This window comes from Ceratotherium simum, chromosome 18, assembly GCF_057802395.1.
Source record: "Ceratotherium simum simum isolate JZ-2026a chromosome 18, ASM5780239v1, whole genome shotgun sequence".
In the NCBI taxonomy this organism is placed as follows: domain Eukaryota; kingdom Metazoa; phylum Chordata; class Mammalia; order Perissodactyla; family Rhinocerotidae; genus Ceratotherium; species Ceratotherium simum.
Genome location: NC_141917.1, coordinates 42,476,188 through 42,488,493, shown reverse-complemented (window position 1 = coordinate 42,488,493; position 12,306 = coordinate 42,476,188). Strand labels below are relative to the sequence as shown.

Sequence of the window (12,306 nt, the reverse complement as noted above, 5' to 3'; positions counted from 1 at the left end):
ATAAGAACAGGGAAGCAGAAGGGGAAAATTATCTTATTGGGAAGCCCTTGCATCTTAGCCTTTTTATCTTCATCAGTTTTTCCCCAAAGTTTGCTAAGGTACACATACTTCAGGAAGCTTGGCTAAAATAATGTGGTGATCAGGTGGTATATAGGCTAAAGACTGTCCATGAAATGGTAGCTGTTCCTGTTTATATACAGCTCTCTCTGACACAGCTGTTTTGGCCTCCCAAGATTTTGCATTTTACAAGGCTCCCTCTGTTCTTGAGTGGCATTGAGTACGTTGAGGGTAGAATGACTTTCAAACATCATAGTGGGAGACTACTACCCTTTGATATTAAAATAAGAGTTGCCTGGTTCATTTCTGTTCATCCTACACAAAACCATGAGGCAACCCCAGGGATGACTGAAGTCTAGTCTGAGATGGGCCCTAGAGTTTCATGAACTAACGAGGAGAGACTTTGAAACCCCCTCGAGGTTTGGTCAGCCTCTCCTTCCTCAACTCTGAACAATTAGAGGCTCTTTGAGAAGGCTGGACGCAATCTGCATTATCCGGATTCCTGTAGCTCCATAGGCCTATCCACTGTCTTATTTAGGGTATGGAATCCCTGGTTTGTTTTCAGGCTGATAGTCAACTTAGACCTGACCTTAGAAATTTCTCATAGCTTGTTGCTTGCTTTTTAAGTGAATTTATCGACATTCAAGTTTATAACTCTCTGCTATTGCTCTAGCCCATTTAAGGAGGAAAGTTGTCAAAAAATCAGAAATGTTCCCTAATACCAAATGTCCAGTTTTCTTTTTGTGTTAGCAAACTAAAATTGTATATAATTTTTTTCTTATCTGTTTTCTTAGCTTTCAAAGTAATTTGTGTTTAAATGAAAGATGAATAGGCTTATTGCCATAATTCAGTTTTGCTGAATTGTTTGGCCGTAACTTTAGTGGTGATGGAGACCAGATTTTTGAGCTGTGGGATCTGTTCTGTTTGGATCTGACAGCTGGCTGCATCAAATATCTTGGAGCTTTTCACTTTGCATGGGGATGGGAAGTTGGCAGGGTGGGAACAGCAGTGGAAGAAAGCAATCCACTTTATTTAATGTTCTGCATTTGTTTACTGATTCCAATAATAACATTGTGCAGCTGTTTGAACAGCTGCCTTTTGATTTCCTTTTGTTTACTGTTTAGGTTTGGTAAGCTTGTCTTTAATACCTGCTTACTGTCTGCTCTTTAACTAGCTTTCCTTCTTTATTAAATATATTTTAATAAGTACCAGTCTCTTTTGGTCTAGGCATGCTTTGATGATTTAAAAAGTTAATTTACTAAAAGAAAAATTTTTTTAATTCTGTAGGTCATACTGAAGGTGCTTATTCTTGCTTTCTTGTTGTCTCTTAGCTTTATTATTTTAGTTAAATATTTTATAATTTGGTAAATAAATTACCTTTAAAATTAAGTCAGAATTTCAATCATGTTAAACCACCATTTATGTTAACTTACTAAGTCTGCCAACAGGTATCCTAGTCTACACACTCCAGAATATTTTTTTTAAAAATTGTCAGACTAATTGTAAAATATGTAAATTTTGTTTTAACTACTTTTTGTGAACAGATTGGATACCTAGAAGATACATCCACAAAAACACACACAGCAAAAGTCAGTCTTCTTATTTAGCCTGTTCAGGCACACTGACTTACTGCAAATTTATTCAGTATTGTGGAACTTCTATTCTCTCTTTACAGGTGAGGGACTTGTCCATTGCTTATATGCTGGTGACATTAACTTATCTCTATATTGGAGTCCTCGTTTTTGCTTCATTTCCTTCACCACCGTTATCCAAAGATTGTATAGAGCAGGTAAGGCATTATGTATCCTCTCTGTGTGACTGTTTACACCTTCATTTCTGCAGTAAAGCATTGTGTATCCTCTCTGTGTGACTGTTTACACCTTTATATCTGTGGAACAGGCAAGGTGATACTAGTAGCAAGATATAACACCAGACAGGCCTGGGTTTGGATACCATCTCTACTATCTACTCTACATCGGGGAATATAGGCGCCTTCCCCATCCTTTTTGAACTTCAGTTTCCTCTTCCATTAAATAACATAAAACATACGCCATAGATTTTTTGATGGACTCTTGAGAAAATATACTGCATGCTGGCTCCTTGTGGTGCCAAATAAATGATTCCTGTTATGTGCATAGTATTTCCCTGTGTGTAGAAAACTGTTACTAGTGATAGTCATGAATATAAAACCTCCCACTAAGAATATATTCAAATTTCTTATTTTCTAAAGCCCAGATCTGGAAATCTCCTAGAAAAAAAATGTCCTGGTGTCTTAGTTCATCAGTCCCTGATGATAGGTCTGGCACCCATTTTGGTACTGCGTGGCAGGCAATAAAACAAAGACAGACTACTCTGGCTGTTGAGGGGGAGAGAGAGAGAGAATGGAAGAAATTCTTTTACAAAAAGGTTGCCATAAGTAATATTTTATTTGATTTGACCCACCATAAACTTAGGAATAGTATAGTCTCTAGTTAAATGTGCCTGAAGAATTTCTGACAAAAAATAGCATTTCATGTGTGACTTTCTCCCTAGTCAGAAGAAATTCCTCTAATAGAGTGATGGAATATACCATGTGATTTATTATGGATGAATTATAAAGATTCTTTCAGCATAATAGTGTTAATAATGTTCTCATCTTTATAAGAGAAAAAGGTTTGATTTACTGCTGTTATGATAGCTCGAAATGTTCTTCTCTTGATTTCCTTGATTCCAGAAGTTCTTTGGCAGCCAAATGTTTGCTGAAAATTCCCCTATGTGAACAATCCCATATAAAGCCCACACCCTTGGGAATAGGAATATCTGTGGTATTTGTATTTGAAAGAGAAGAAAAAAACAATTCTGAGTAATTAACTTTTTTGAAGATGCCAAACTAAAATGGAGAAAAGAATTGTGAAAGGAAAAAGAAGAAAATCCTTTTCTATTTAGTGATAGACCGTAAATAATAATAATACAAGGTGATAGACATATTCTCACCTTATTCTGTAATCTTTACTTTGAAAGTGCTACAAATGCTTCAGAGGAGGAAAAGCAAGAGAACTAGTGAGGATGGAAAAGCACTGAATTAAATTAGCCATTTAGTGGTCGCCTGGCAAGCTCGGTCAGTAGAGCGTGAGACTCTTAAATTAGCCATTTAAATATATGAAACAAATTTATGTTTGCAACTTGTAGATCAGTGCTTCTCAAACTATCTGTGGTGAAGGACAAGGTTTTCTTTGTTGTTTTAATGTCAAATCAATTGCAGACTGATACTTTTGTAAAATAGAATAAAAATGTGGCAATGTCAAATTTTTATAAATGTGTCTAAACACTTACTTTGAATTTCTGTACTTAGCTCATTGAAGAATAATAGTTAATAAGCAGGTCGTGGACGAGCACAAGTCCACAAACCACAGTTTGAGTGGCACCTATGTTCAAAATAAGCAAAAGACATTCCATTTTATAAATTTGTATATAGTGAATTTGATTTTTAACATGACTTCATTATCTTTCTTGGATTAGAATTTTTTAGACAACTTCCCTAGCAGTGACATCCTGTCCTTCATTGCAAGGATATTCCTGCTGTTCCAGATGATGACTGTGTACCCACTCCTAGGCTACTTGGCTCGTGTCCAGCTGTTGGGCCATGTCTTCGGTGACATTTATCCTAGGTAAGGGTTCTTCTCTTGACCAGCAAGATGTGCCAAGCAACAAATGACTGTGCAAACAGGTCAGTTTAAACTGTGGCTGATCCTTTTGCTATAAAAATTTGCCTAATGAAAGTGGTTGCTAAGGATATACATTGGTGTTCTTTTCCCCAAAGAGCCTTAAAAATAGAAGCCACTCCCTTGTCCAGAATGATTTAAAGTTAATTCCTTCCAGTATAGTTATATTAGCTATGATACCAGTTATATTTATCTTATGATTTAGTTGCTATTAATCCACTCATTGCCAAGAAGTTAATAGTATATAGTACTTGTGTTAGCAATGTATAGCTAATGAGAAGCAACTCTTTTAATTATTGGTTATTGATATTTACTTGTATATTTATTAACATATATGCATTTTTACATAAATAATAGTTGTTTAGAATTGAAAGTGAGATACATAACAAGTTTAAATTCTTATTTGCTTCTGTAACTACTACTGTAATTTTTAATCTCTTATTGGTGATGGAGGAGTTGTGAGTCCTTTTGAAAATCTGTTCAAATCTTGTCACCCTCATTCAAGAGAAATTTCCATATACTACTTCAGGGTTTCCCTGAAACTTCTTTGTGGACCCGTGGTTAACTCCTACTCTTATGTTAGGTTTTATAATAGATTCATTCTAGTAAAAAGTATCTAGTTCTAATCTATTTTATTTGGAATAAATGATCTTAAATGAAGAAAACTTTTGGATAAAATTTGAAAAAAATTACATTTAGAGTAACCAACTAAACAAGTGGTCTTAAACATTTTCCTTGAAGTGAACTGATTCTGTCCCCTCATTAAATAAATAATTAGCTATAAATATGTTGGTTTAAAAACAAAAAAGCTTTTAAAGCAAAAGTCAAGAGTTACCAGGTCTCTAGCGTTGACAAGTAGCAGCAGGTACAGTTCTACCGTTGCTCATCTAGAAGATTGGATTTCAGTAAATGTAAGATTTCTGTTGTTTATACCCTATGCTGTATTAACGTTCACCAGAATAAAATAAATACTGTGAAATTCTAGATGAAAAAAATTCTAGGTAAATGCATAATTCCTGTTTTCTGCCGTTAGTTTGCATAATGTTGGCTGTTAGGATGGTTTTTCTTCTTGGAAAAAGTCTGAAATTTTCCTTTTGTGTTCACATTACATTTCTTCCCCTACCACCCAGAACACACTATCGTTTATCCTACAGGTACGAATACTCTACAGACTGCATACTTTGGAGCATACTTTTTGGTCTCAGGACCCCTTTACACTCTCAAAGTTTATTGAGGACCCCCAGGAGCTTTAGTTTATGTGGGTTATTTCTATAAATATTTAACATATGAAAAATTAAAACTGAGAATTTTAAAAATATTTATTAATTTCTTTAAAAAACAATAATAAAATCATTACTTGTTAACATATTAATGAAAAATAACTATTTCCAAAAAACCTTTGTTTTACATTTTCAAAACTCTTTAATGTCTGATTGCAAGCAGATAATTAGATTCTCCTATCTTCTGCATTCAACCTGTTGTAATGTTGCTTTCATTTATGTATCTGAAGAAAATCCACCCTCACATAGGCACATAGTTGGAAAAAGAAGTACTTTTAATAACCTTTTCAGGTAATTGTGGATATTCTTCTTTGATACTATGCCAAACCTTGACCAGTGGTAGTTTCTTGAAAGTTAGTAGAATCTGAAACTCAGTTACATTAAAACCCATTGGTCTATCTTACACTTCATATCTTTTATCCATGCATGATTTTGTACACCATGTTAATCATGTGGAAAATAGTGGTTCGCTGAGTTCTGCAGATCTTCCAAATGTTGACACACTTTCATTATATAATATCAAAACCCACATTCATTAATATCACCATTGATTTCATTATAAAAGTCTTTAATTATTGGAAAACTGTCAAGCTCAGGGTGGCAAATACAAGCTCTCCAAAATTCTAATTTTTACTTGACAGCCCAAATTTTATCATTGGCAACACATACTACTAGTTGTTTTCCTTGAAGTGACAAGCTCATATCATTCATTTTCAAGAAAATTCTGTCAAATACCCAAGTCTAGAGAACCACAGTTTGTCTCCCTTTCAAGTTCCTTGGAAAAAATGCTAGGTTGCCCTCCAGCTAAGTTGTACAAGTACTTTTCCTCAAGACAACCATTGTACGTCAGGATGCAGCAGACGTGCTTTTTTATGTACTTCCTATTTGATCACACAGAATATTAAAAAGATGTGTGTTCAAAGCATGTGAGATTTAATAAAACTAATCATTTTTAGTCCTTTATCAAGGACAATTTTTTTTTCTTTTCCTTTCTTTTTTTTTTTTTTTTTGAGGAAGATTATCCCTGAGCTAGCATCTGTTGCCAATCTTCCTCTTTTTTGCTGAGGAAGATTGGCCTTGGGCTAACATCCATGCCCATCTTCCTCTACTTCATATGGGATACCACCCCACCTGGGATATCAAGCATGGCTTGGTAAGCAGTGTGTAGGTCCACGCCCAGGATCTGAACCTGCAAACCCCGGGCCACCGAAGCAGAGCGCGCGAACTTAACTGCAACGCCGCTGGGCCGGCCCCTCAAGGATAATTTTTAATAAAACTTTTTTTTTTGAGGGTGTTTGGCAATAAAGAATACAGTATAGAATACAGATAGGTGCAGCTGCCTCTATCCATGCTAAGGAGCCAGCCGTTTTACTCACCATTGCTTTTGCAAAGCAAGTAATGTCTTGTGTGATTATGAAAATAATTTTTACCTCAGCAACTTCATGAAAGGGTATTGGGAACTTTCCTGGGGTTTGTGGTTACACTTTGAGAACCACTACTTTGGAAAATACACAAAGTTGTTTCCTTTTACAATACAAAAATAATAAAGGCCCAGCCAATGTCCCAAAGCTTTGAAGCAATTTTAAGGTTGGAGTTTTTGGATAAATAGTAAGATTTGGAAGCCTGAATATCTTATCTTTCTAATTCATCAGGGTGTATGACTAGCCACTTATTTATGTAAATAATTTTCCTAATTTTTAATTCTCTCTGTAATCTTTATCTGGGATTAATTAACCTGTGGTAACTTGGGCTCAAAAGGTTTCTTTGATGTGTAAATTTGGCTTTTGAGAATCATTTTTTTAAGGAAATGGAGTTATTTCTTGAGCATCAAACTTCACCTATATTATTTTTATTTGTGTCCAGAATTGATTCCCAAACCTTGACTTGTTAACATCTAGTTCAAGTATTTAGTAGATATTCTATTCAAGGTAGATACTGAATAGCTTTAAGTGGCTGAATCTAAAAAATAAAAACCTGCCCATTCTGCCTTTCTTTTAATATAATTTATTTTTCTAATTATAAAAGTAAAATAAACACTTTATAAAAAACATTGAAAAATGTAGAAAATTTGTTAAATATAGAAAAGAGGAAAAATTACCCCAAATCTCAAATCATAATACAATCACTGCTGCCTTTTCCTTGTATTTCCTTGTGATATTTTTTTTAATGTTTTCAGATTTTCTTGTGTAGTAAAAGTCTAGCTACCTTTTCCCAAGTTGCCTGGATGGATTTTTACCGTATAAGTAACAATGATAAGTTATTTTTAATAATTTTTAATATATTCCATCAAGTAAATTGTTACCTTGCTGTGTATCTAGAATACTTTTGTTTTTCCTCAAATATCTTGATGTTAATAGCTTTTTTCATGGTTTTGATTATTTTCTTAAGATATTCCAAGTGCAATTATGGATCAAAGAGTGTGAACTCTGACGTACACTACCAGTTTGCTCCTACGAAACTTAACCTGTTTATATAATTGCACAAAAGGGCCACCGTCACTGTCCCATCACCAGCATTGAGTACTATTGTTGCCTTCTATTTTTGCTGTGATTTTATTGTCAAGTTTAAGACATTCTCATTTTAAAGATGTTAATAATGAATTTTATTCTCATATTAATGGTTATCATTTGCCTGTTTTTATATTTTTTCCTTCCTCCAAACTCTCCTCAACTTCTAGCATTCTCCACGTGCTGGTTCTTAATCTAATTATTGTGGGAGCTGGAGTGATCATGGCCTGTTTCTACCCAAACATAGGAGGAATCATAAGGTACTACCTGTAAGGGAACTGTGCCCTTTCATATATTGATCTTAATTTTTATGCTGTTCTGTTGTTGTTGTCATCGTTTTAATTGAATTGTATGAAATTCCTGTGAGTATTTAAAACTGGTAACATTCAAATGTAATTCCCTGGTTCAGTTGAGGTGCTCATTATCTTCCATTTCTGCTTATTCCTGACTCTAGAAGCCCCATTATCCTTTAGCCTTAGGCACCTTTCCTTTCTCTTTTTCTTTTTCTCATCATTTTCCACTGTATTCCTTTCTCTTTATCCAAAATAAAAAGTTATTTTTAATATATAATATATAACTACCTGAGAAATCTGTTATATGTCAAGGCTATGTCCTAACTTTCTTAATCTATTTCTACTCAAGAAAATATTTCAGTGCCAATGGTAGTAAGAAAGTAAGAGTTTATATCCCAGATGGCTCTTTCCTTAATATCCTTTCTTTAAAACCTTGTGTTAGGTTGAGTAGTTTGGGAATAAAGTTATGACCTCAGATTCTCATGGAAGACTGGAGTTTAGAATGATATGATGTCTCTTCTATAACTTATAGAGAGCAGAGCCAGGTCACTTTTTGAAGACCCTTACCTAAGAAAGTAGCAAGAAACAAAAGGGAGATTATTAGCCTGATGCTTATTGAATATAATGGATTTACAAGTTCCTATTAAGCTCTTCTTAAAGGAAACCAAGTATAGGGAAAGGGAGAAGAAAGGACAGGTTCCTCTGTCAGTCTCATGTTTAGGTTTTTGTTATTATCTTTGGTAATTGTGCTGAATGCCACGGAGGGACTCATCTGTTCTCATTCTTAAGCAGATGCTAGCAGTCTTTCAAAAACTCAGAATGTGTAATTAGTTTATAAAAGATCAAAGATAGGAAGCCTATCTCCAGATGTTTCTGAGGAAGTTGCCATAATCACTGAGACACAGAGGGACTACAGAGATTTGAGAGATGAATAAAAAGCTCTTTGTCAAGCAGATGCTATAAAGAAGAACAGGAAATAATATTTTATATTAACTTAGCAAGTAAAATAAGTTTCCAACTCAAATGTTTTATGTCAACAACAAATGATTCAAAAATAATTTTGTTGTAATATCAAACTGAGGAGGGTTTAAATTGTACTAAATGTACCTTAATTGTAAATCAGAAAAAGCAAAATGCAAGATGAATATTAACCCAAAAGCTTTTATTTTGCAGATATTCAGGAGCAGCATGCGGCCTGGCCTTTGTATTCATATATCCATCTCTCATCTATATCATTTCCCTCCACCAAGAAGAGCGTCTGACGTGGCCTAAATTAATCTTTCACATTTTCATCATCATTTTGGGCCTGGCTAACCTGATTTTTCAGTTTTTTATGTGAAATACTCAACTATCTTCTCAAGACCTTTCATTTTGAACTTTGACAACAGTTCCACATAAATTCACTTGTAAATGCTGTTATTGCCGTAATTCTAAATGTTTTCCTAAGATAATTTGAAAACAAGGGAAATAGTGGTTCATTAATAAGTAATTTTGATTAGAGTGGGGAAAGGGGCAATAAGACTGATCTTAGTCTCTTTACTTTTTTCATATTCACTCACCTCTTCATTCTCATCTTTTCTGAATAGAAGTGTATGCTTTTAGGAAAAATCATGCTGGGTTTTGCTTTTAGAGATATGAGGTAGGTGGGTTTATTTTGGCTACAATAAAGATTCTCAGGGTGTCATAGCAATGTATATCTCCAGATCCTGTTTCTGCTTTATGTTTCACCATATTCACTTTCATTTGATTACTTGCTAGACCATTTTTGCAGTTTGCCCAAACCCTTACTGTTTGGGACCGTAAACCAAATACCTCATTTTTAAAAAGAAGTCTCCATGAGGGGCCAGCGCAGTGGCATAGTGGTTAAGTACATGTGCTCCTTTTCGACGGCCCGGGGTTCACAGGTTTGGATCCCAGGCACGGACCTATGTGCCATTTATCAAGCCATGCTGTGGTGGTGTCCCGTATACAAAATAGAGGAAGATGGGCAAGATGTTAGCTCAGGGCCAATCTTCCTCAGCAAAAAAAAAACAAGAAGAAGAAGAAGTCTCCATGACATCAGTGTTTATAGAGTGAATTCTTACCTGAGTCCTTAATCTCTGTTTTGAAAGAAACAATATCAGTATAGGCCCCATGGTCATGAAACTTACACAAAATAAATGAACTAGGAGAGTTTGTTGCTGTCTGACTCCTTTTGTTTCTAATCTAGTCCTAGTAACTTAGGTCAAAATTATAGGTCCCTCAGCCAGATTTTGCACAGGAATAAGTATGATTTTCCACAGAGACTCTGGGGGGCTCTTTTGCTTTTTGGATCCTTGAGCATCACATAGGATGTCATGACAGGACCAGTGGGGAAGAGTGTAGGAAGCATGGCAGAGAGGGATACATGAGGTCACACAGGGGAGAAAGGGAATGGAGAAGGGGCCAGGAAGAGTGAGGCCTCCCTTCCAGGGTATTATCTGGGGGTGAAAAGTGGCTTCTTTACCACAGGAAAGGATTAATTCTGTTTGAGGTATGACCTCCAGAAGGACACCCCTCTCTACTTCCTTCTGTAACTAGAAGGGTAGAGGTTAAATCCCCATAAGAAAAACTCCTTGTATCTGAGAAAAGGGTTAGGGAATCTGAATTCTTAGAATTAACACTCTCTTCTTTCTTTCAAGCTAAAAGCTAAACTGGAATGTCTTCCATGTAATACAGCCTCCATGTTCAGCTGGAAAAGTTAGATTTCTCTAATTTTAGGCTAACATTAAAAAGTGTATTGTGTTAATACACATCCCACATCCCAGGATAGGGTGTAGATTTGTGTTATTTCTTTCCTCTGAGAAAAACGGGTAAAATAGTTTTTTTTAACCTAATAAAGAGTGCCAGATTCGTGACCGCTATGATTTCTTTCAGCAAACCTTTCTGTCCAGTCCATAGGCCCATAGCTATATTGATGAACTATATTTCCTAAAGCTCTTTTCTAAAGAGTCTCATTATGAAAATTCTCAAGCATACACAAAAGTAGAGAAAATAATATGATAAAACTCCCCATAAACCCATCCCCTAGATTTAGTAATTATAAGACTTTGCTGCATTTCCTTCACCTATCCCCTTTTTTTCCCTTTTCCACTGAAATATTTTAAAGCCAATCTCGGGCGTTATGTCCTTTCATCTCTACAAACCTTAATATGCACTAATAGGCTTTGAACTTTGTTGTGTTTATTGATGGAGACTATCTTGAAAGCTTTTGTTAGCAGAAACTGCTGGTAGAAGTTAGGTTAATTGGAAAATTCTGCATTAGGTGTCTGGCTCCCGGTGTTAACCTCTCTTAGCACAGGAGTATAATGCATGGAGAAAGTGTCTCTCTGTGCTTGGGAGCCCCTGCATCTTTATGACTTCAGAGTCCTGTTCAGTTAGAGACACAGGAATCACAAGCTAGACAGCCCCTTGAGAGATCTAGGCTTAATCCCTGTGTATCCCTGATTGTCTCCATTGTGTTTCAGAACTTCAGAGACAGAGTTTTCATTGCCTCTTGTCAATAATATACTTGAATATTTTATACATGGAAAAGTGATTAGACGTATTTTTCCCCATTTAATGATCAAAGTGAATATGACCATGAATGCTTTATTTACTAAACTAAAAGCAACCTGGATATTTGCTTTTTGTTTTCGTTAAATGACTTGATAATTTAGAACTTCCAAAATCCTGTGTTACACTTATGCTGAATGACTTTGTGTTCTTAAGTTTCTTTTCACAAAACTGACTCCTTTGGTCTATTATTTAGCTTGGTCAGAAAACTCTTTGTGTGAGTGTGTATGTCCTGGCTCAGACTTTAGAATGATGAGGTATGAACTCCTTCAGATCACATTACAGTTAATTTTAGACTTTCTCTACTGTCATCTCTTTGAATTTTCTAATTAAATTTATTTGACTTTTTGCTCTGATGTGGTTAACCTCAGTTTCCTTGAATTTAGCTTATTTAACACACAACTGAGGACGTTATAAAATTTAAAATGGCTTGTTTGGAGAAGATCTCTTCTAAACAAACCTTAGAAAGCCTCTGGATGAATATATGGAATGCTAATACTAAACCAGAAAGGAGAAAGAAATGTCCTGTGACACCTGTGGACGATCATCCAAAATTAGTTTCATCATCATACCCAAAAAATATATTGTAGTAAAGAATAAATTTACCCACAAAAAGAGAATAAAGGGAAATATTCACCTTATTTACATTAAGTATATTTTGCAAATACAGTCATGCGTCACTTAACGATGGAGATACCCTCTGAGAAAGCAATAATTATTCTCATAACTGTCTAGAATTTTAGATATTTGATACATTCACCATCAAATGGAATCATATAAAGTGTAATTGCTTTTACTTTGGCAACTTTCCTCTAAGATAAGTTTTATAAGAAATGTTTAACTGCTTCTGTATACTATTTATTGTTCTCTTTGCATTTGTAACCCTGCATCATTT

General features: G+C 35.1%; 1 protein-coding gene across 8 annotated transcripts in view; it reads left to right on the top strand.

The window, feature by feature from the left end:
- SLC38A9 (solute carrier family 38 member 9) overlaps positions 1-11,480 on the top strand; it is a 102,670-nt gene extending 91,190 nt beyond the window's left edge. For all 8 annotated transcript variants that reach the window (XM_014781633.2, XM_087443282.1, XM_087443283.1 and 5 more), the window contains 4 exons: positions 1,733-1,846; positions 3,556-3,704; positions 7,716-7,805; positions 9,012-11,480. In XM_014781633.2, the coding sequence (XP_014637119.1) occupies positions 1,733-1,846; positions 3,556-3,704; positions 7,716-7,805; positions 9,012-9,177 (519 nt within the window). In that variant the 3' untranslated portion in view covers positions 9,178-11,480. The remainder of the gene's footprint in view (positions 1-1,732; positions 1,847-3,555; positions 3,705-7,715; positions 7,806-9,011) is intronic.
- The last annotated feature ends 826 nt before the right edge of the window (positions 11,481-12,306 follow it).